The following is a 24,657-nucleotide window of genomic DNA, read 5'->3' on the forward strand; positions in this document are numbered from 1 at the left end:
TTGATTGGTAACTTAATTAAATTTATCTTAGAATATTTACATTTAAATCTGAGAAATTGCAGGGTTTCAATTTGATGTAGTTGGTGAAGTCTTTCAAATTGATATCGCAGATGCAGGTTCAGGTCGATTTCGGTGAAAGTAGGCTTATGGATTGCGCCCAAATCTCATCATTGTCTCCTATAGGGTCAGATCCATTTGGTGTTATTACTATATTTGGTCGGGCCAGGCTCAACTCAAGGTACCACTTCATTTAGTCAAGCTCGGGACGGCCTGGCCTGGCCTTCAAGCCAACTTTCTAAATCGAGTTTGCTACTTATCGGGCTTCAGACTTCCAGGCCGGACCCTCGAGGAGATAAGAAAAGCGAAGAGAATACTTTTTTTATCTAAATTTCCCGTGATTCACATTATGAAGATGGTCTCGTTTCCATGGAACTCTGATCTTGTCAAGATCTTCGGTCCTCTCTGTATTTCCTGAAAGTTCTTACAATATCTGCAAACAGCCTCATATTGAAGCCTACAGACTCCAAGCTCACAGCCACCGGTAGAGTAAGAAATAATCCTGGATTGCAACTCCATGAACTTCTGGCCTGTTGCCTCCATATACCTTTGCCGCTGAAAGGCTTCTTTCAATAAGTGCTCGAGTGCTTCAGTTTGCTCTTTGGTCCTGCCAATTTGTGAATTCCTCCTACTTCCAGATGGGTAGTTCCCGTGCTGACAAAATAAGAAAAAGAAAAGAAAAGGTGAGTTTGCATCTTAAATTGTCAACAAAAATCAAGAAATAAATATACATTAACCTGAAATGGATTCTTACCATTCTCTGGCACAAGTTGTCAGTCTTCTCTTCTAGATATTGATACCTTTTTACATGTTTATTTAGCAAAGCTATCATTATCATGAACCCCTTGCTGCCTCTTCTCATCAGCCTGGGTGTCTTGAGGAGGAGGAGATGAGAGATAGAGTTACCCTGTTCGGTAGTCTGGCGGACCAAGATGAGGAAGGCAATTTTGAAGAGGAGGAGTAGACGAGAGGTGGACCGATGGTGGTTGATTGAGTAGGGCTGAAATCGGATTAGATACAGATAAGATACCAATATGTTTATTTCCATGTTTTTGTTTGATGAATAGAGATATGGATGCGAATATTAGTTAGATGCAAAAGTTTATATCCATATTTATTTTAAACAGATATGGATACAAATCAGATGCTAAAAGTATATATATATAAGTACAAATATGAGCTGTATAATTAAATTTTATAACCATAGGATCAAATAAATTACTAAATGAAAGGTAATCAAGTTAATAGAATATTAATATAGTCATTTATTTCTCTTAAAAATTTATAATTACTATATAAAATTAAATATAATTATAAATATGATCGAATATTCAGATACGGATCGAATAGTTGTTTATTGATATCTATATCCATTTTTCTTTGATACATAGTTAGATGCTTAAATTTATATCAACATTCTGATAGATTCGGATATAAAAATGGATCTAGACGGATGTTATCCAATCCACTTTCACCCCTATGGTTGAGGCAAGGAATCAAGGATGCGAAGGAGATAACCCTAGCTGCCTTGTTCTTTCCTTAATCAAGTGAACTGGGTGGTTGGGTCACCATTCACCAAAATAGCCATGGGTGGGCTATGGGCTATATATAATACATAATATATATTATATACATCTGGGCACCGGTCGAGCTCAAGTCAGATTAATGTAAATCTGAGTCCGATCCATTTAATGCCTGGGCTCAAATTTTAGGCCAGGCTCAGTCCGTCGGGCTTACAATTCAGGCATAGGCCAATTCGAAACTCTTCGAGTTTGCGCAAGCTGTTCTAATTCCCACTCTTCCCGTGAGTTTCACACGTAAGGAATTTAATACAAGTTTGGATTCTACCCACACCCTTCCCTCTTCCGCATGAGTTTCACACATAAAGAGAACTGCATCTCCTCCCATCCTCTTCGAGGTGAACAAGCTGAATGATGTCTAGTGAGTGATGGGAAAAGTTCGCCTCTTTGTTGACAAACTATGGATAAGACTTATATGTCCGATAAACAGTACAACCAACAATTCAAAGGAATATCACTACAACAAAGGAGACTACTAGTGACAAAAAATTTGTTGACAAAAGAAATTTCATCAACAAAGGGGTAACTTTGGTGACAAAAATTAGTTTTCATCACGCTACTAGAGCTAATGATTTTTTCATGACGAAAATTATTTTTGTTGTTCTAAATGTCTGGCACCAATTTCCACCATATGGAATGAATTTTTTTATGATGAGCTTTACATGACAAAATTTATCATTATTAAGAATTCGTAAATTTCGTAATAAAATATCTTGGATCACTAAATATTTTTGTTGTTGGTAACCTAAATTTCTCGTCACCTATTCTTATTTTATTTACAAAAACTAGAAATTATTTATGATTGCTTTCATGGCCAATAGCATCACTGTTTACATGCCACATAACAATCCAACTGGTGACCGAGAGCAAGTGCCATATGGATCAGGTTCGGTGAAACCGGAGCAGGTGAGAATCACGTGACTTTTACTAGACGTTTGGCCATGATAAATTTTAGCAAGTGTGGAGGTACAGACTAAAGAAGAAAAGTTTGGTCATAAATAGATCAAGAGCCTAGAATTTGCCCATGGTCTACCGTAATACATGAAAATATACTGAGATGATTAAAGCGGTCTAAGAGATACTATCAAGTACAAGACTTACATTATAGACCCAAAAAACAGAGATAGCCAATATGAGTCATATCAGGATACACTAGGACTGATGAAATATGAGTATCAGTCAGACAATTGGTACAGAGTGACCGTCCTAACAAACATACATAGTAGAAGATAAATGATGTCAATTATTGGAACCGCTAGAGTTGAGGCTAGATGTGGGAGCAAGTGTTAGAGGGTATGTTAGTATAAATCAAGAAATGCTGAACCAGCTCGTACCGGCCGGTTCATCATGTACTGAATTGGTCTGGTCTTTGACCGAGTTGGTTCGGACATAAAAAATGGTTCCGGCTCCTACGAAGCTGAAACTGGCTGGTACAAGAGAGAACCCGGCTCCGTCTAGTTCTGCCAGAACTTGGTGCGAACCAACCAGAACTTGGTGCGAGCCAGTTGGTTCGCACCAAGTCTAATTAGATTTGCCACAGCGTGCCGCGCGCTGTGGCATTTTTGGCCACAGTGCGCATGCTATGGCTTGGCGACTGGTTCGGTCCGATCCGAATCGGTACTGACACGAACCAGGCGCCGAACAATATAACACTCGGTACCGGTTCGGCAATTTTTGGTATAAATAAGTAAAAATTATACTCTATAAATACCTTAAACCCTTCGACAATTAATCCAATATATTTGATCTTATCTTAGTCCACCATAGTTTTTACATTAGAAGTAGCAGTAACTTAGCTTTCACTATCTGGCCCAACGCTATACCCTTATCGTAGCCCAGTGCTACACCCTTATTATAGCCCAGCGCTATATCTTTTTATCATAGCCTAGCATTATATCATTTACCATCTCTATCGAACGGTGAAGTGATGGTGATGAAAGTCCTTGAAGGTCAAGGCATCTTGACCCATGCTACAATCTATCCTCCCATCGATCACTTTCGGGCTAACATGCCTATGCACACCAACCTTGCCATTTAGCTTGTCATCACTCTTCTCTACTGCACCTCAAAATGATTCTCCTAGTGAGCCCCACACCTATAAATAGGATGAAAGGAGCACCAACAGTCACCAAACATGTAGTGCCAATTCCCGCTATATGGGAGGATTATTTTTGTGAGAATCTTTACTACATCGTGACAAAGCTTATTACTGCTAAAAATTTGTAAATTTTGTGATCTATTCTTGCTTTATTTTGAAAAATCAGAAATTTTCTATGGCTACTGTTCGTGATGAAATAATAGCATTACCACTGATTGTGATTTTTCTGACAAAATAAGGTTTCACCATCAAATTATTATTAGCAATTTGTTTAGTGATGACAATTATTTTTTTAAAAAAATTACATCATGACAAGTATGGTGCCAATTTTGCACAATTTTGAGAAAAATTTTCTATGAAGATTTTTTACGATATTATTAAAAAAAATATTGTCACTAACAACTCATACAATTCTCAATGAAAGTCATCATATCACTATATGTTGCTGTAATGGTCATTTAAAATGTGTAAAAATTAATTATCTGTATCTATTTTGGTGACTAAAATGTTGCATCGCCTATGATTGCATTTTGTTGATGGAAACCAAGCTTTGTCATCAAATTATGATTTTTTAATTTTTTAGTAACAAAAATTATATTCATGAAAAAAATTTACCATAAGAAATATGGCACCAAAATTATGATAGCCAGATAATAGTCTATGGTGTAATTATTAAATTTGCATAGAGTTCGATTCAACTAAGGGTTTGGATCACTGATCCAACCTCATTTCACTTAAAAATATATTAAAAATTTTAACTATTTAAAGTATTAAAGTTTTCTATATTAAGTACTAGTATTATTTTTAATAACAGCATGAATAAAAAGAATCATAAATTATCTATTTTTAAGAACTTTAAAAAATATATACAAATATCATAATATGTAAAGTTATTGATATTTTTAAATATTTTAAATGAAAAGGTTTTCAAAATATTATAAAGATTAAAAGGAAGTTAATTATTTTTTATTTTTTGTCAAAAGAAAGAGGATTAAATTTTTTATGAAAATAACTAGTTATTAAAATATGAAATAACATAATAGATATGAATTGACCATATTTGATAATGTGAATAAGTTTTCCATAAGCATAATAAACCTTAGTTATACTTCAGATGTCAATGATATTATGGTGCCTAAGTAGCAAGCAACCATAATTATTAAATCTGATCAGATATAAGGATTTCTAGGAAATAAGGATTTCTACGAAAACTGTATATGGAAATGGGCTCGATCGGATAATATTTGATCCACTTTCAACTCTAAGATTTATTATTGAATATTTTAATGACAAAGAGTATCTTTTATTGATGAATTTTTTTTACTTTTTGTGATAAATAATGTTGTCACAAAATTATAACCTCTTTGATGGCAAATTTGTTTATATCACCACAGATTAATCTTTGGTGATAAAAAATATGCTATATCATGACAAAAATTTTAATTTTTTATGCCGGAAACTATTGTCACCAAATACTGTACCATTTGATGAGGAATATATTTTCATTACAATTAATATATATTTGTTAACAAAATATTTCTATCATCATCATATATCTTTAATCACACTTTTTCTGACAAGCGTCATAACAATCTTTATTGTCACTAAATGTTTTTATGACGAAATTGGTTTTTCTGGTAACGATTTCTTCATCAAGAATATTGTTTTTTGTTGTAGTTCATGGCAAAATCAAGCAAGCGGAGTATAAAAACATCAATACGTTACATGGAATACCCTTCAAAGAAAAAAAAAAGAGCTACTGACTAGGGATCTACTAATCAATGACATGCAAACTACAAAAGGTCTGCAACAAAAAAATAATTTTTTAGACCATTGTCAAGGAGCTTGTTTTAGGCTACATAAGCTGTTTTTTTGGAGTTTGCAAACCAAGTGATCTTTACCCTTGCAATAAAATCTTGAGGTTGTTACATGTAAATTTCCTCCTTCTTGTCATTGTGAAGGAAAATAGTTTTGATATTTAGTGGCTCCAACTCTAGGTCTACACTTGCATCAAGATGTAGAATAACCCGATAGAAGAATCTTGACAATTGGTAAGAAAATTAACACTCTCTTTTTGCTCGAAACCTTTCACAACTAGCAAACCTTATGCTTGACTTGCATAATATACGTAGTGTTGGGCATCGGGCCGTGCCGGGCCGGCCCGGCCCAGGCCCACCGGGCCCAAGGTCTAAACGGGCCGTGCCTGGCCCGGCCCGCTTATGAAGCGGGCCGTGCCGGCACGGCCCGTCGCGGGCGCAAAAGGAAGCCCGGCCCGGCCCCCGGCCCGTCTATTGGCGGGCCGGGCCGGGCACGGCACGGCCCGCAACGGTGAGGGGTGAGGAAAATAGCCGTTTCCAACTGCTATTTTGGAAAAAAGTCGGTTTTACCCCTCCCAACAGTCCAATAACGGCTGAATTGAGGGGTATTTTGGGAAAAAAATTTTGGGCTTCTATAAATAGCCCTTTCCTCCCTCATTCTCACCACACCAAACCAACTATTCTCTCCTTCTCTAATACTATTATTTCTCTCTTCTAAAGTGCTCTTCTAGCAATTTAATTTTTAGTTTGCATTTAGCAAGTGTTCAAGTGCTACACAAGAGGAGGTTCCTGTTGAGAAGAGAAGGTCACTCCTGTTGAGAGCACAAGAGGAAGCTCAGAATCTCAGCTCTGCGGCTCTGCCTCTGCCCTCCGACCCTCTACTCAATTCCTCCAATCCTCCTTGTGGTTAGTTTTTATTTTTTTAATTCATCAATTTAGATATGTCATCTTTTGAGGAAAGTCAGTTTGGCATTCCTCCTGTTTCTGAGGGAGAAGAAACTAATCCCCAACCCCATATTCCTAGTTCCTCTAGAACTAGTGAACCGAGTGAAGATCAAACCTCTTCTCGTAAGAGGACTAGTGCTGTATGGACTGAATTTGATAGAGTTATGGTTGATGGAGTCTGGAAAGCTAAATATAAAAAATGTGCCAAACTTTATAGTTGTAGTAGTAGTGGGGGAACAGGGCATTTAAAAAATTTGCAGCACATAGATATGATGATGTTTTAATGCCTATTATTGACCTAATAGAATCTAAATGGAATGAGTATTGGGACAAGATATGTCCTATGCATAACTTAGCTGCTGTATTTGATCCTAGAGTTAAATTAAATGGCGTGCTAATTATACTTGATGCATACTGTGAAAATATGATTAAAGATCCTGAACCTGCTAAAAATGAGGTAAAACAACTTCTTTATGATATTTATGCTATATATGATGAAAAAATTCGTGGATCTAGAATACAAATACAAACCTCTATTCCTTCTTCTAGTAGTTCTCGTTCGTCATCTATTTTTTCATTCATTGCACAGAGAAGACACACACATGCTTCAAGTTTATCTTCATCTTCTTCATCTTTAAGTAGTGAACTAGAATTTTATTTACGAAATGATCTTCAGTCTGCATATGATGAAAATCAAATAGAGAATCTAGATGTATTATCTTGGTGGAAGAGTGTTAGAAATCAATATCCTGTTATGTCTGCAATTGCACGCGATATTTTAGCTGTGCCGATGTCCACGGTAGCATCGGAATCCGCTTTTAGTGCAGGTCGGCGTGTTCTTGACGAAAAGAGAAGTAGGATGACGGGCGAAACGGTGGTGATGCTTCTCTGCTTCAAAGATTGGTTGGATGCTGAGGCAAGACTTCAAGATAAAGGTGGACATAATACAACATCCTCTGATGATGATGATACAAACACTACTGAAGACTGAAGAGTGAATACTGATTCACTGAATCACTGATGATTAGTAAGATTTCTTAATTTTTTATAATTGTACATTTTTATTGTATTCTGGAGGTCAGACCAAGGTCCAAACCTCGGCCCTTTGGCCCCTTTCTTATTGTATTCTGGAGGTCAGACCAAGGTCCAAACCTCCCTTCATGTACCATTTTGATTTAAATTAATAAACTGGTAAGGGTCTATGCCAAACCCCCCACCATTAAGGTGGCTTTATATTCATAAATCCTTAGTTTTCAATATTTATTAATTTATTAAAAAAATTTATGAAGCATTAATTTTTATCGGGCCGGGCCGGGCCCAGGCCCGGACCGTGCCAGGCCCGCGGGCCAGCCCGGCCCAGGCCCTGATGGGCCGTGCCGGGCTGGCCCGCGGGCCGTGCCGTGCTTGGCCCGCGGGCCTAGAGCGGGCCGTGCCGGCCCAAGCCCGAAGCGGGCCGTGCCGGGCTCGGCCCGCGGGCCAGTAACCTGTGACCCGGCACGGCCCCTTTAAATAGGCCGTGCCAGGCACGGCCCGGCACTGTAGCTATCGGGCCGTGCCAGGCACGGCCCTCTTCGTGCCGGGCCGTGCCGGGCCGTGGGCGGCCCGGCCCAGTGCCCAACTCTAAATATATGTTTATGGTACAATTGATCAAATTCAAAACACATTATTCTAATCGGGTGGAGAGCAAGAATGTTACATAATGATCATTATTTTTGTTATGTATAAATTCGCGTCAGTGTATAGCATGACTACAGCTTAATTATTGTCTTACCTCTTAGGGCCCGTTTGGTTAGAGATAATCTAGCATGAAAAAATAAATTACATATTAGATTATCATGTCTGGCATGAAAAGTGGATGAGGAAGATGGTAAAATAAATTGTGGATCTCGTATTTATTGAAATTAAGAGAGAAAGTAAAACAAATAGGACCAATAGAGTAGTATTTGTTTTCCCACGCTTGATTACCGAATAGAGATAATCTGAAATTATCATTTTTTGACAAAAATAACCTCACTTGTATTATATTAATATTATATTAGTTATACTATATAATTAATATTATATTATATTAATATTATATTAATGTATTATTAATATATTAATATATTGATTAATAGTATTTATAAATAATAATATATTTAATATATTAATAAATTTATTAATAAATATTAAGTATTAATAAATAATAAACAAATATTTATTAATTATCAATAAATCTAACATATGATTTATTAATAATTAATATATTCTTTATATACCAAAACATACTAAATATATTTTAATATATGTATAATTAATTTAAAACTATTTATTAACTCATGTAAATAGATTTTAATATTCAACATAGTCAATATTAACGGGCATAATTGGCCAACAAACGGATTGTGAAAAAAATGTTACTACCCGAGTTTTTCATTTAGAAATATTGTCAAAAATTTGGTAATATTCTCATATGAGGTTGCTTTCAATTAGAATTTTTTTTCGGATTCTATTTTTCAGAATAATCTTTTCACCAACCAAATATGATAAAATTTATTTTTTTATATTTATTTTTTAGATAAATAATTTTTAGATATCCTCTAATTATCCCTCCGACTTGTCCAAACCAAACGGACCTTTTATGGCGCGGAGGGGCCCTTGAAATTCTCTTCTTAGCGGGAATAGTAATGTTACGACCGAATCGCACTGTAAACCATGATATCATCAAAATAAGTGTAAACCATGATCATATTGTTTCAAAATTCTAATCATAATTCCAGTCCTTGTCGAAGATGTAGGTTAAGAAAAAAGATCCGGGGGACACAGAACGATGCTGAACGGCGAGAGATAGAGATGGGCATCGGGCCGTGCCGGGCCTGGCCCGGCCCAGGCCCACCAGGCCATAGACTAAACGGCCGTGCCTGGTCGGCCTGTTACTAAACGGGCCGTGCCAGGCACGGCCCGCTTAGCCTAAAAGCTAAGCCCGGCCCGGCCCGGCCCTAGGCCCGTGGGGTGGCGGGCCGTGCCGGGCCCTGGCGCGAGACGGGCCGTGCCTGGCACGGCCCGTATGGCAAAAAAAATAGCCGTTACGGGCCGTGCCTGGCACGGCCCGTCTGGCTACCAAAAAATAGTCGTTACGGGCCGTGCCTGGCACAGCCCGTCTGGCAAAAAAAAAAACCGTTGCCATAACGGCTATTTTTGGTTTTTACCCAAAATACCCCTCCCAACAATCATAAAACGGCTAATTTGAGGGGTATTTTGGAAAAAAAATATTTGGAGTCCTATAAATACCCCTTTCCTCCCTCATTCTCACCACACCAAACCAACTCTTCTTTCCTTCTCTACTACTACTATTTCTCTCTTCTAGCAATATTTAGCAAGTGCTCTTCTAGCAATTTAATTTTTAGTTTGCATTTAGCAAGTGTTCAAGTGCTACACAAGAGGAGGTTCTTGTGGAGAAGAGAAGGTCACTCATGTTGAGAGCACAAGAGGAAGCTCAGAATCTCGGCTCTACCTCTGGTCCTCTACTCAATTCCTCCTTGTGGTTAGTTTCTATTTTTTGCATTCATCAATTTAGATATGTCATCTTTTGAGGAAAGTCATTTTGGCATTCCTCCTGTTTCTGAGGGAGAAGAAACTAATCCCTAACCCCATGTTCCTAGTTCCTCTAGAACTAGTGAACCGAGTGAAGATCAAACCTCTTCTCGTAAGAGGACTAGTGCTGTATGGAATGAATTTGATAGAATTATGGTTGATGGAGTCTGGAAAGCAAAATGTAAAAAATGTGCCAAACTTTATAGTTGTAGTAGTAGTGGGGGAACAGGCCATTTAAAAAGACATCAAGAGAGTCATAGAATGCATGATTCTCGTCTTCAAAGTACCCTTAATATACAAGGAGGATCACTTTTAGGTCATTTTGCATATAATCATGAAAATCAAAGAAAAGCACTTGTAAAATGGATAGTTAAGGATGAATTACCTTTTAGTTTATGTGAATCTTTTAATTTTGAAGAATATATTCAATTAAACCTACAACCTGCTTACAAAAGAACTAGTAGGCGTACATTTAGAAGAGTAGCTATGACTAACTTTTTAGCAATGAGACAAAGTTTAATTGAAACACTCTCTACTTTAAATGTAAAAGTTTCATTAACTTCTGATATTTGGTCAGCATCTGTAGGTAGTAATTGTTTTATTGCTATTACTGCTCATTATATTGATAATGATTGGCAATTAAATAAACGTATTCTTGCTTTTTCGTGCTTTTGATTTTCCACATTCTGGGCAACAAATTTCAAATGCCATTTATCAAACTGCATGTTCATATAATATTAATAATAAAATTATGTCTATTACTTTTGATAATGCATCTAATAATAATTCTGTTGTTATATTATTAAAGGACTCATTGCATCCCATGTTAAATGGAAATTTATTGCATATTAGATGTGCATGTCATATCTTAAATCTTTCTGTTCAAGCTGGCATGGGCATGATTCAAAATATCATTTCAAAAATTAGAAATGCAGTTTCTTTTATTCATGCTTCAAGATCAAGACTTCAAGAATTTAAGGAACTATGTATAAATCATGGTAAACATTTTAAAAAATTTAAACTTGATGTAATTACTCGTTGGAACTCAACATATAGCATGATACATGATGCATACCCATATAAAAACTTATTAAATGCATATATTAATGATCGTGGATTAGGCTTTACATTGACTGAAATTGATTGAAATAAAGGAAAAATTTTGGAAGATTTTTTTGCTTAGTTTTTATAATGCTACTAATGTTCTTTCTGGTATTTATTATCCAACTTCATGTTCATTTTTACAACAAGCATATATGATTAGTCAAAAATTTGCAGAACATAGATATGATGATGTTTTAATGCCTATTATTAAACAAATGGAATCTAAATGGAATGAGTATTGGGACAAGATATGTCTTATGCATAACTTAGCTGTTATATTTGATCCAAGAGTTAAATTGAATGGCATACTAATTTTACTTGATGCATATTATGAAAATATAATTCAAGATCCTGAACCTGCTAAAATTGAGGTAAAGCAACTTCTTTATGATATTTATGCTATATATGATGAAAAAATTCGTAGATCTAGATTTTCCATACAAAGCTCTATTTCTTCTTCTAGTAGTTCTCGTTCGTCATCTATTTTTTCATTCATTGCACAGAGAAAACACACACATGCTTCAAGTTCATCTTCATCTTCTTCATCTTTAAGTAGTGAACTAGAATTTTATTTACGAAATGATCTTCAGTCTGCATATGATGAAAATCAAATAGAGAGTCTAGATGTATTATCTTGGTGGAAGAGTGTTAAAAATCAATATCCTGTTATGTCTGCAATTGCACACGATATTTTAGCTATGCCGATGTCCACAGTAGCATCGAATTCCGCTTTTAGTGTAGGTCGGCGTGTTCTTGACGAAAAGAGAAGTAGGATGACTGGCGAAACGGTTGAGATGCTTCTCTGCTTCAAAGATTGGTTGGATGCTGAGGCGAGACTTCAAGATAAAGGTGGACATGATACAACATCCTCTGATGATGATGATACAAACACTACTGAATAGTGAATACTGATGATTAGTAAGATTTTGATCATTTATTTTTATTTCTTAATTTTTTTATAATTATACATTTTTATTTTTTTAATTGTTAAAGTAAGTCATCTCTATTTTTTTTCCTTTCTTATTGTATTCTGGAGGTCAGACCAAGGTCCAAACCTCCCTTCATGTACCATTTTGATTTAAATTAATAAACTGGTAGGGGTCTATGCCAAACCCCCCACCATTAAGGTGGCTTTATATTAATAAATCCTTAATTCTCAATATTTATTAATTTATTAAAAAAATTTTATTTCCATTTATTTTAAAGGGGACGAGCCGTGCCTGGCCTGGCCCAGGCCCAGTTCAGGCCCTTATGGGCCGTTCCGGGCTAGTTCGCGGGCCGTGCCGTGCTTGGCCCATGAATCGTGTCGGCCCAGACCCTTATGGGCCGTGCCGGGCTGGCTCGCGGGCCGTGCCGTGCTTGGCCCACGAATTGTGCCAGCCCAGGCCCTTATGGGCCGGGCCCGGGCTCGGCCCGCGGGCCAGAAATTCGTAACCCAGCCCGGCCTTCTTTTATGGGCCGCGCTAAGGCACGGCCCGGCCCAATGCCCATCTCTAGCGAGAGATTAGGGTGGATGCGTACTATAAATTCCAAAGAGAGATCAATTTGTTGGCGACACAAACCCTTCCTCTCCGAGGTATCCGCTTTTCGGACCGACATTTTTAAGTCAAGAATTTATTTTCCCCGAAATTTTCGTTCTTGTTTTCAGCATCTCTTTAGAAAAGGAGAGAAGAGATCTGGCAATGGCGTGACAGCACGAGCACTGGCTGGTACGCCGTTTCACCTCCGTCAATTTATTTCTTGTCTCTCCCTCTCTCTTTATATATTAGTTTTTTTTTGTCCTCCGAATTGTATCGCTCTGGAGTTGTTTCTACTTATCTCTTTGAGGTTTGAAAGAGAAATTTGGATGTTGTCGTTTAATCGAAGCAAGTTTTGTATTGACTGGATTTAGGAGTATATTCGTGGACTAGAGGAGTTTCTATTACCTTTCCTGGTGTTCTTTGTTTGCTCTTATTTGAAGCAGCGATGCAAAAGTTTTGATCGGATTTTGGGCAGTCTTCCACCTTTGGATCGTGAGAAAGGAGGGATTTCGTGGGTTTTTGAAGGAAATCTGTGGGGCTTTTAACTGATTCTTGTCTTTGGAACCTTTGAATCTTGCTCTTGCCGGTGACGTTTTTCTATGGGGACTGTGACTGTGACTCGTTCAGTATGCAAGCTAATGGGTCGCCTTCAGTCTTTGAAAATGTAATGTTTTGGAGCTTTTCTATATGAATGTGGGATCACGGAATTGTTTATTTGTGTTGATCAGGTTTTTAAATACTTCTATTTATCTATCTGATTGTCTGACTGTTGACAACATCATCGTAACTATATTCGTTCAGGGTTTATGTACCTGATTTGAAGGTGGTGTTAGAAAAGGTTTTAGTATGATCTTTTGGGATTTTTCCATGGGGGAAAATAGTGTAACTCATTGTTGGGAGCTTTGAGTTAATAAAACTTCTTAGAAGATCTTAGGAAAGGGAAGACCTAAGGCAACATGGATGGGGTTGTGAGAAAAGATATGGAAGAACTTGAAATTGCATCAGACATGGCTCTAAAGATTAAAGCTTGGTGAATGGGGATCCTGAAACCTGACCCTAAATAGTTTGAACAAGACTGATGGTTACAGTTTTGTTCATGTGGAAGTTCTTAATATTGTGAGAGTTTTTCCAATGCAAATCAGGAATCCCATAGGAATTAGGACGCAATCAGCTTTTTGATCTACTCAATAAGCTTCCTTTCCATGGCATGTCTTTCAAATATGCATGTATGTTTGAAGGATGTGATTACTTGTGTTAGGCTGTATTCAAGCCCTGCATATTTTGTGTTTGAGTTTCAGTTGATTTGGTTGTTATGATGGCCACTGTTGGTCTAGAGTTATGACACAGGATCAGACTGGAGTTTCTGCCCTTGTAAGAAATGTATTTTATGGTTTTCAGGGGGAATCAAGTGTTCTGACTAAGATTCTTTTGTTGATAACTCATTTTTAATAGTAGTAAGTTGGTTTAAGAGTTGTTGGTGAGGCACCAAGGCTTTTTATATCGAGAAAGTCATGCCTATGAATTAATGAAGTATCAATTTTACTTTTAAATAGAATTATATCCGTCAGGGTGGATTGCATAAAATCTAAAGGATGACCCATTGGCCCCTATATCTTCTGTTTGCATTAGTTGGTATCAGAGCCTCATACATTTGTCCATATAATCATGGACATGGTCTGGCTTGGATAAGTCAGAGAGAAAGTAGTAAAATTAGCTCTAATGCATCTAGTCAAAATTAGATCCTAGGACATGAACTAAAAGATCACACTGATCTTGGTGCATTTCAGAATCTGAAGAACTGATAGTGCTGATGGTGCTGCCAAGATTCATTATTTCATTGTGATCAGCAAGCTCTTTTGACATTCTTTCATTCCTCGCAAGGAACTACTGAGTTTGGAGAGGCTTGGTCATTACGAGAATGTATCAGAGGTTACTTTCACTTCTTTTTTTCTTATTTAGAGGTTGCAACCCTTGATTTATCTCAAAAAAAAAAGAACATAGTATCTCCATATATCATGTTTATAACATCAATGATGAATGTGTTGGATGATAACATTTTTGGTCCATTAGTTGATGATTTTCATCACTCGAGGAGATTGATCATCACGAAGCTTTGAAACTTTCTTTATAAGGAGTAGCATGAGGGTTAGCTCATGCATAAATTTAATGTTTAAGTTCAGGCACAAATGTTCCTTCTTAACATTCTTTACAAAGAATTCATTGCTCGGTATAAGCATCCATGGATTTCGAACCATTTCATCAAGTTACGCAAGCATTAGGTTGGATCATAAAGTGAATAAATGTGTCTTAGTTCAAAATGAAACTCACTTAAGATTGAGATCAGCTTCTTGCAAGCTAGTACATGAGAAGACAAGTTGCTATGTGTTTAGGATTTTTTATGTTAGATATTTCAATGATGTAAGTCTTTTCTTATCGAGTCTAGGGTTTGAAGAGTCTCGTCGAACTCTGGAACTTGGGGACAATTCTTTTTTCTTCCCAAAGAGGAAGGGCTGATGCAAATCAGGAATCTACTTAGAGTTAGGACTGGGTCAATTTCTGAATTTTAACAGTTTTGGAGGTGCATATTATACAAATATATAATATTATATGTGTATATATATATATATATATATATATATATATATATATATATGTATATGTGTGTGTATATATATTGTTTAAGGCATGAGTACTCATCTTTTGTAGATCACTCTTATTCATACAAATTTTATGTTTTCAGTTTCATTTATTTGGTCATTATATTGGCAAAAGTTGGCTAAAAACATTAGCATTATATTAGCACTAAGTTTGAGGCCTTTTAAGGAACGATTTTTATCTTTTCCACATGGAATTAAGTTTCGTAAATGAGATACCTTATAAGCAACATGGTTGTGAAACGGTATACTTTGTTTAGAATTTGCTTTTATATTGCTCATGCAATTTTTGATCCTCATTTACACAAATATGAGTGATATATTCTATTTGGCTTATTAAAAAGGTTATTGTTGTTATGACGGATTTGTGAAGCTTTAAGGCTGATTCTGAGCCCTCATGTTTCTCCTTGTGATAATTTTGTTTGAGACTCTGCAGAAAAAAGCAACTTTAAATGCACTTGGCCTGCTAAGATATTGAAAACTCAACTCACTTGTCCTGTCAGATTGTAGGTAATTGATGGTTTTTCTCTTACTCTCAGGGGATAAGTTTGTGTAATAAATTACTTGCACAAGGAGTGGTCAGGCTGTGCACACCTTTTCATAAAATGATCTGGAGTTTTTCGTCGCATCTGCAATGATTGGAGTTGGACATTGACGCTTGGCATGCACTACAGGCTAAAGTTCTCAGAGATTAGAGTTTTCAAGTCTAAGTAACTGTTCTGCCAAGGTTGGAATGTGCTTGAGCATGCATGCTTGAAATTCAATTGGGATCATGTTGTCTTTTATCTATCAATTTTTGCCCTAGAGATGAATATAATTCCTCAAAACAAATCTTATCTTCAAAGTGCTTCATCTAGATTCTTTCCTTATCTAGGGGATTATTAAGGGTTGCTTCCTTTATAACATGAACTTCAATTGCATAACGATCAGACTCGTTTCACGTTCCTTGGATTGGCCTTCCAGAGTTCATGACAAGCCTTTCTGTCTTTGTAATTCTACCAGCTGGAGATTCAGCACTAGGTCATAAAAGTTGATATCAGGCTGAACACAAGTTATGGTAAATTATCCAAGTTCTGACATCTGATGGATGATCTGATGAACCCCCACATTAAGGCTTAAGTTTATGTCCATCTGGACCAGAACCTTATGCTTGATAATTTTTAGGACTTGTTTTTTGTTTCATCTTCCATCTTGCTGTGTTTGTTTCCTATATACATACAATTTTGGGCACAAGAATCTATTTGCAACTTATATAACTGGTTTTAGAAGCTGTTTTTTTTTTGTTGAATCATTTCTGTGAATTAAAAAGCACTAATTAGTTGCTGAAACCCAGAATAAACACCTTTTTGGACTTTAAGATCTTGCATTTCTTTCTAGAACCCAAATAATGTTATATGTAATGCATTGATCTTTTTTTTTATATAAATTTCTTGCTGACCCTTTACTAATTCCATTATAAGGAGGGGGAAAATTTCTTCACCATCCTGTTTCTCTACAAAATCTACTGGTATGCTAGTCTTGTTCTTCTTAGGGATTGAATGTAAAAAATTAAATATTAAGTTGGATGAATTAATAATCACAACTCACAGTTCGCTTCTGTACATTCTACTACACCTAACCAGGACTCTGGGCAACAATTTATCGGAGCACCCATCTGATTCAAGCAATACCACCTTGCTGACCTTCCATTGAGTTCACTTATGGAAAGCACCTAGAACTCCTTATCAGAAGAAAATATTATGCCTTGGACAACGGAAGTCATCAATGGGAATGGAGACTCAATTAAGGTGGGAACTACCGGTACAATTGGATCCCTGATGTCACAAGAGTTAGAGTCCATGAAACAATCATCACAAGCATCCTCTTCTACACGAGGAAAACATCAAACAGGCCCAGTTACAGTACCCTGTGGTGCTAGTCCTAAGAAAACATTGCAGAGGAAAAATCCACCTAATGAATCTGGCAGCAGCAGAAGCAGCAGTGACACAGATCACAGAACCCCTGGATATGGCCATAAGCCCCGACACAACCCCCGGAAAAATGGACACCGAGTTCCAATGCTTGGCTCTGATGATATCCCTATAGACAGAAATTCAAATATAGACAAAATGGAAAAGAAAGGACAACCTTACATTGTGGAAATTGTAGATCTAAAATGCAGCAACCCCATGAGCAGCCGGCTCAAAAAGCTTGGCTTCTCCAAGCTCTCTGAATCCATTGCCTAGTCCTGAGGCAGCTTGTCATCATCCATCCTCAGTCTTCTGTATCTGATCCCTTTGATCCTTTCCGTCTGGCTGGAGTTAGCTATCTCTGCTGCAGAGCAGATGCTTGGCAGCAATCCATTGGAGTTGTGCCGTCAGAGCTCGATTTGTGCCTGGTGCTGTCACTGGATGAAGCTGCATCCATTGTCAGGTTCTTTTGTTTCTGGTAAGAGACTTCTTGATAGCCTAGATCAAGCCTTCTGAAGTACTCAATCTCCAGTGTGACAAGAGACCCAATTGTCCCTCGAGTGCCAGCCTCGACTGGAGCAGGTCTTGCTGCCATTTTCTTGAGGTACAATGGTGGTTCTTGGTGTTTGCTTTTATGGCATGATGTGGAAGATGGTGTGGAGTAACTTAGAAGGGTCTTTTGGTTTGGTGGAACTGCTTTTTATGATTTGAGGAGGTGGGGCAGTTGTGTCTCACCTTTTTTTCCTATAAATGCTTCTGCAACAAAAATTAGAGATCGGATGAAATGATGATTGGGTCATCTTACTCTTGCATCTTCACTCTATAATATATGAACTTGGTATATTTCTGTTTTGTGACTAGTGTTTTCACTTTGATTTTTGAGGCCTTTAGGAGGAAGATATTGGGATAATTGTCCTGTGGTGCTATTCTATTATATTTATAGCTTCTACCTTAGTTTAATCTCTTTCACTGATTTGGGAGCACTCTGAGATGGGTCCAAGAATTGGGGATTTCCATCTACGGTGAAAGGCAATGGTTTCTCTCTGCGGTACCTTGTCTGTGGAAGAATACAACTGGTGCGGTTTACCATCTATACCAGATTTCAATTCTGAGATTTGATAGAACTTTGTCTATAATAATAGCAAACCTTAAAACTTAATGCATTTATTTAACTTAACTAAGGTTGGTGCATCCGGGAAAAAAAAGGACAGTAATGATGAATTCGGAATTTGAACACTCTTAAATTGTAAGGATGATGGAGTGGTTCATCTCTTAACAGAAGGTTTAGATGCCTATGCCAATTTGACTGATTACCAACTTCAGAAAAGGTTTGTCCTTAAATTTCCGTAACCCACTTCTCTAATGGATATTAAAACTTACAGATAATTGAACCAGATCGGATCTGACCTGAAGAAAGAATCTTGATTTGGTTGACTTGGAAATGACCGGATGGTTATGATGAATTTTGTGAAATTGCTTACTCGTAAACATGTACAACCATCATCTAACTTAATACAGTAGACGAATCACCGAAAATATTATAGCTTCATGTAGGTTTACTGCAAATTGTTATAATCCAACTCTAAACATGCTAGCCAAACCCAAGCCAACCAGGCCTGTAGTCTATAGTCTAAAGCATGCATGGTCAAACATGGTGCTGTTGCACTTCCAAACAAAAGAGGAACTCACATTTTCACTCAAAAAATATCACCTCCAGGTGTAAATGTTTTCTTTACATATCACGAAGTGGAAATTAATTTTCAAATTTTTATTTTGAACTTGTCCATCTTTCAAAGTGAATTTTGAGATATATCTGTCATTACCTGATAAGCAGCGTACTAATAACTTGCCAATGAACCACTTTCATCCCATATTAATATGCTGAAGTAGTAGGATTAAGGGCCTATTTTTTATGCAAAAGAAGGATTCACCTCCTTCATACGTGGGATCATCTATTGCATAGTTTTCAAAACACTTCAAACTTTGTTAATCATCCATCGTGGATTTGTGCAAAGAAAGATAAATCTTTCTTTTGCGCAAAAAATACACCCCCGACCCAAAGTAGAAACTTAAACTACAGTCCTCCATTCACTGGCCCTGTACAAGCTGCATTACCTAAAGCCAGCGAAAAATTGCAAACATATAGGCGACATTGCTGAGTTAATCTTTGACAACCCAATTTGCTAAGTGAATCGGTCCGTAACTGAGCTCAATTTCGTGGATGAGATTTCCCCTCTCTCCCTCCACCACCTGCCGACCAACTAAACCCCACGAAATCCGATCCTTATCCATTGAATGAGCAATATTTCCTCATCCAAACCGAAATAAATGCCGTCAATCCCTTCATTTATCTCACAACAGATTCCAGATTCCAGCACACAAAAAAAAGCCTTTCCATCCTCTCTCTCTCTCTCTCTTCTTTTTGGTGCTGGACCGGATAAAATCCCACCCGAAGGACGACAAAGGAAACCAATAAAATTCCTGACTTTTTCCTGCCATCAACACAAGAGTGCGCGCGAGAGAGAGCCAGAGCCAGCCATGGCGTCGATTCCTTGCGCTATCTATGTCTCCATCCCTCCTTCTTCTTCTTCGGGGCTGAGATCTCCGTTCCTGGCTCTCACCAGGCGGCTTGGTTGGCTCCGGGACTCGAGGATGAGGGCCAAGGTGGGGCCCGGTTGCGCCGGCTCGAGGGCCAGGTGCTGGTTCCGCTTCGGGAACAAGGGCGTCGACGCCGAGGGCGCCGGGATCTACGGCAGCCAGTCCCGCGACGATTTCGACCGGGACGACGTCGAACAGGTGACTCCAGTGCATTTTTATTTCCTTCTTTAAATTTCCTTAGGTTGTTAATATTCCCAAGTAATTTCCTAATTGTATCCATGATTTTGTACAAATTGGTTGCATATAGCTTTCAATTCTGCATGCATTGAGAAATATCAAATTCCTTCTTTTATATATAGGATATTCTTGTAGTTTTGATGCATTTTTAGTTGTTTGTGCTGAATGATTCGGTCTCTTGGAGAAGATGGCGCCTCTTTTTTACTGAAATCTCCCACAAATTTTGCTGTAGAGCCTTTTGTTGGGGCTAATAAAGGTATACCAGACAACCATTTGAGAAGAGATGCAGTCTTTTAGTCTCGATTTAACATTGTAAGGTTTCACTGCCAAATATAGAAGTCTAACAGTGTTAGGAATTTGCTCATGTAGCCGTGCATAACCGCTTCCATGTCGCCCTCTGGAAGCACAAAGAGCTATTGTTCCTCGCCACCCTAATTACTATGGGCATCTCTTATCCTTGGGTTTGCATGCTTTGCTTCTCTAACTACTCAAACATTAAAGTTTTCCCCTCTATCTATCAATTGCAATTCCTTATTTCCAGGTACAAGGCTTATTTCTACATTTTACCATCCAAAATCTCTCATCAAGGCACCAAGCTACCTTTGCTACGTGAGTACTGTAGTGTTGTTCTCATGCATTCCCAGATCATGCCACTGATTCAGTTTTGACCACCGTTTCTCTCCCTTCTTTTCTGTGTTGCTCTTGCACTGCCAAAGCTTACTCCTGCTTTAGTTGATAGCAACAATCTCCTGCATAATATTGAATTCCATCCACAATGTGTTGAAAACGTCCCAACTGAAGGGTGCAAAAGAACTTCCTCTTGCGGGCACCAGCTTGCATCCAAACCCATTCATTTAGTCTCTTTAGAAAATCCTGCGGCAAGGGCTTCTATTGTGAGAGAACTAGAGAGGTGGGAAGTCGATGCCCGTGGAAGATCTACATGTCAAAATTTGTGCAAAGAAGACATTTTATCCATCAAGTACTAGATAACATCAAGAATCTTCAGCGATCCCAGGAGCCCGGCATGGTGACTGCAAGAAGGGGTCGGCAGTAGCTCTCCACGTGGAAGTTCAACCGGAGGCAGCGCTCGAGCTTTGATGACTGGAGGAAATTTCAGTCAGATGGAAGACTTCAAGTGAAATTGAAAGAGATAGAAAATGGAGATGCTCGCAATCTGCATAATCGTGGAAGGGACAGACTCTTTAAGGTTTTCTCCACCCTCCTGCTGTTGCAGGGAGGCCAAACACTGTGCCCCTTGGGAGTAGGGCACTTGGTGGCCCTTCCTTCAATCTAGGACCCAGAAGTGTACATTAGAGCCCCCCTCGGGCCCCCTTCTTCTGTTGGCCTTCTTGGTAGCAAACCCTCCAATGCTGCGATACTCATCTCTGGCCAGCCTCATTACTTATCCTCCCTCCTCAAAACCATCGAAACCTGGGGTAGGCCTTTGTCCTTTGAACTTGTGGCTCCCCAAGTTAATGCTGCTAGGCCTACCTGCAGTAACTCCTCCCGCCGGCCAAATCGCCTTTACTCTTACCTACCAAAGGAGGCTCTCCATTCAAGAAAAGACTTTGCTTCCATTAAGGGGATAAGGGCCACTTCAAGAGGGAGTGCAAGAATCCTATAGTTTGCTTTAGAAAATCCATCAAACCATAGCAATGGCAGCAAACGAAGGCCTGAAAAGTTGTTGGTTTTTCTCCTTGTGGATCTGGAGGTCAGAAATGCTTTCATGGAGGTCCAATGTATGGGAAACATCCATGTTCATACCTGCAGCAACAAGAAAGTCACCGGCGCCCAGCTTTCTAGGACTCTTTGGCTTATTCTCTTTGGCTATGATTGGGAACCAAAACACTCTGACCCCAATCGCTTTATTGTCCAATTTCTCAATAGGCAAGAGGCCTTGGATGCTTTTCAAAGAGGAGAGATTAGAACTAGACATTTCTCCTTCACAATCTTCCCTTGGTCTGTTCACTATGAATAGCTTAGAGGTTATTTTGCATCAATTTGATTGTATTTGAAACTTTTGCATATTATATTGTATGCTTATATGTGAATTTTGTTTTCCTCACACCTTTTTCCTCTAGTGTGATAGCGAAAATTAATTTAAATAGCCCATTTGTTGGGTTAAATACAATCAGAAGCTTGACTGTGTTACTAACTCTGTGGGGTTCACTATGCCCAATAAATGGGAGGCTACATGCTTCTAAGCTATTCAAAACTGGAGGGGGGTACTTATAAGCGAATCTTATGTTTTTATTTTTCTTTCTTTAGTCCTTAACTACTTTTTTATTAAGTCGAAAATAAAGATTTAAATTCTGTGGGATGTAGCTGTCCTGGTTTCTCTAGGAAACAATATAGCCCATTGTCCCGGCCCATCTCGATGGCTGTTCTTGTTGAGCATCCTGGTAAGTACCCTCCATCTTTCTTCTCTTCTTTTTTTCTTTATTTCTTTCTTTATTTGTTTCTTTTTCTTCTTGTTTTACTTTCTTACTTCTTTCATTCCTTTTTTTTTTCTTTCTTTTCTTCTTCTTTCCTCTCTTTCTTTCCCCTTTTTTCTTCTTCTTTCTTTCCCTTCTTTTGTCTTCCTTTTTCCCTTTCTTTCTTTTCTTCTCCCTTCCTTTCTTTCTTTCCTTTTTTTTCGTTTTTCCGTTTTTCCTTTTCTTCTTCTTTCCTCTCTTTTTTTTTCTTCTGTCCTTCCTTTCTTTTCTCTTTCTTCTTCTTTCCTCACGTGGATGGGCTTCGAAGTCTCAACTCCATCTTAGTCCCGTTTTCTCACTAGAACAAAGATGGGATGGCTGGGATGCCTCTCATCCCACCAGGGTTTAAACATTGGTCAAAAATATTGTTCTGATATTAGCTTACAGACAAACACAAGTGTGATTGCATGTGCACAAACATACACACTTACACACATGCACATACATAGACACACACATAAATACATGCATGTATTTGTACTTCAATGTTTGAAGTTTTGGAAATTGCCACATTCCAAACTTAATAACCTTTTTCATCTTATCATAGGTCATTTAAATAGGTACCCAATCCTAATGTTTTGTTTGTTGCCAAAGTCCTTTCTCTTTTTAGTTGCATCATACAGAAAATGAATCAGTCTAGTTTTTTAAGTCATACTCCTGTTCTAAACTGTGTTTTTTCTTTGAGATCTTTATGATATTTGGTGGAAGTTAGAGAAAGAACAAATACGCTGGAGGTGGCATGGTCATCAAATTCTTTTTTCACTCTAAAAACTATTATGCCCAGTTATTGCTCTGAAAATTATTGCTGGCTTATGTAGTTTGTGATCCACCTCAGAAGACTCAGAAGATTGATTTGCAGTCCTTGACACAAACAGACATCTGGAAAATCTACGTCATACTACTCTGTTATTTCTTTTCATCTCTGTACTTTTTTGGCAAGAAACAAGAACACTGTAGTTGGAGATAACAGTGTTTGTTGCCAGGAAAATAATCTACATTAATGTCAGATTACTGATGAATGTCTTCCAATTGTTTGCAGTACTTCAATTATATGGGGATGCTTGCTGTTGAGGGTTCATATGATAAGATGGAGGCCCTTCTAAACCAGAACATTCATCCAGTGGATATCTTGTTGATATTGGCAGCCTCAGAAGGTGATAAGCCAAAAATCGAGGAACTATTGCGAGCTGGTGCAAATTATGATGTTAAAGATGCAGATGGAAGGACAGCTTTAGATAGAGCAACTAGTGATGAGATCAAGGACTTCATCCTAGGGTTTTCTGTTCCGAAAGGATGACTTCTGAGTTTCTGTAATGCAAAATTATCTCCCTTTTTTTTCTTTTATATTTTTTTGGTCAGTTTTACTCTTGTAGATTGCTAGAATATATTTAAATGTTTTGCAGAATGTGAACCAAATCTTGCCTGGATGTTGCAATTGTGACTATAAACTCACGATGCCATTCTTGTCCCTTGTTAATACGTTCCATGCAAGCCACAAAGTACTCAAAAAGTTCATTTAATTGCACTAGAATGATCACCTAAGCTGCCATGTGCAAGTAGTGATGAGCTCCATTGACTTCTAATGAAGATATTCAATGTCTGAATCAATTTAAGAATATTCAGCCTATCAAGTTAAACTGTTTTCTCAATTATCTAAGCATCGGTTGCCAATTGAGATGTAGTTTCTCTATTAATATGTTCTATGCAAGCCACAAAGTGCTCAAAAAGTTGATTCAATGCTGTAGATATGATCATATTAGCTGTCATGTGCATGTAGTCATAAGCTCCATGGACTTCTCATGAAGACATTTGATATCTGAATCAATCTAAACATATTCAGCAATCTGGCTGATCGATTTTCAGGTTAGATCTGCTTAGTTGACTGGATCATCAGGATCCAATGTCGATGATCTACCATCTCTAAATATCTCTAAATTTCTTACATATCAGAAATTATGTAATTTATAGACCCCCTGCGCGTACTACGAGTTTCAGACCTAGGATAGGAGTCCTTATTTATTGACCGTCGAAGTTTCGGCATACAAGTAAGC

General features: G+C 37.9%; 2 protein-coding genes and 1 long non-coding RNA gene across 6 annotated transcripts; 2 read left to right on the top strand and 1 right to left on the bottom strand.

Annotated features, from left to right (window-relative positions):
* Positions 1-440: 440 nt before the first annotated feature.
* Positions 441-1,054, bottom strand: LOC148702511 (uncharacterized). Its single transcript, XR_015968507.2, has 2 exons — positions 812-1,054; positions 441-711 (listed from the first exon to the last, which is right to left on the bottom strand). It is a non-coding gene; the product is annotated as an uncharacterized LOC148702511 (long non-coding RNA).
* Positions 1,055-12,721: 11,667 nt separating this feature from the next.
* Positions 12,722-17,683, top strand: LOC103695858 (uncharacterized). Of its 4 annotated transcripts, XM_026800686.4 has the most exons (4): positions 12,722-12,883; positions 15,888-16,075; positions 16,809-16,855; positions 16,971-17,683. In XM_026800686.4, exon 4 carries the CDS (start codon positions 17,088-17,090, stop codon positions 17,571-17,573), a length of 486 nt encoding a protein of 161 aa, XP_026656487.1. In that variant the 5' UTR covers positions 12,722-12,883; positions 15,888-16,075; positions 16,809-16,855; positions 16,971-17,087; the 3' UTR covers positions 17,574-17,683. The 4 variants fall into 4 exon arrangements, with proteins under 4 accessions (XP_026656487.1, XP_038987802.1, XP_026656489.1 ...); XM_039131874.3 differs by lacking the exon at positions 15,888-16,075 and having other exon boundaries at positions 12,744-12,883; XM_026800688.4 differs by lacking the exons at positions 15,888-16,075; positions 16,809-16,855 and having other exon boundaries at positions 12,746-12,883.
* A 1,861-nt stretch (positions 17,684-19,544) lies between these two features.
* Positions 19,545-24,083, top strand: GDC1 (Ankyrin repeat family protein). Its single transcript, XM_008777283.6, has 2 exons — positions 19,545-20,093; positions 23,646-24,083. The coding sequence occupies exons 1-2, from the start codon at positions 19,626-19,628 to the stop codon at positions 23,901-23,903; spliced, it is 726 nt and encodes a 241-aa protein (XP_008775505.3). The 5' UTR covers positions 19,545-19,625; the 3' UTR covers positions 23,904-24,083.
* Positions 24,084-24,657: the final 574 nt, after the last annotated feature.

This window comes from Phoenix dactylifera, chromosome 9, assembly GCF_051530095.1.
Source record: "Phoenix dactylifera cultivar Ajwa chromosome 9, Ajwa_hap1_PhDact_Kaust_v1.1, whole genome shotgun sequence".
In the NCBI taxonomy this organism is placed as follows: domain Eukaryota; kingdom Viridiplantae; phylum Streptophyta; class Magnoliopsida; order Arecales; family Arecaceae; genus Phoenix; species Phoenix dactylifera.

Coding starts and splice junctions, on each gene's coding strand:
- GDC1 (XM_008777283.6), top strand. CDS start 19,626: ATGCCGTCAATCCCTTCATTTATCTCACAACAGATTCCAGATTCCAGC. Junction 20,094..23,645: donor ACCGGGACGACGTCGAACAG/GTGACTCCAGTG, acceptor AATTGTTTGCAG/TACTTCAATTATATGGGGAT.
- LOC103695858 (XM_026800686.4), top strand. CDS start 17,088: ATGCCTTGGACAACGGAAGTCATCAATGGGAATGGAGACTCAATTAAG.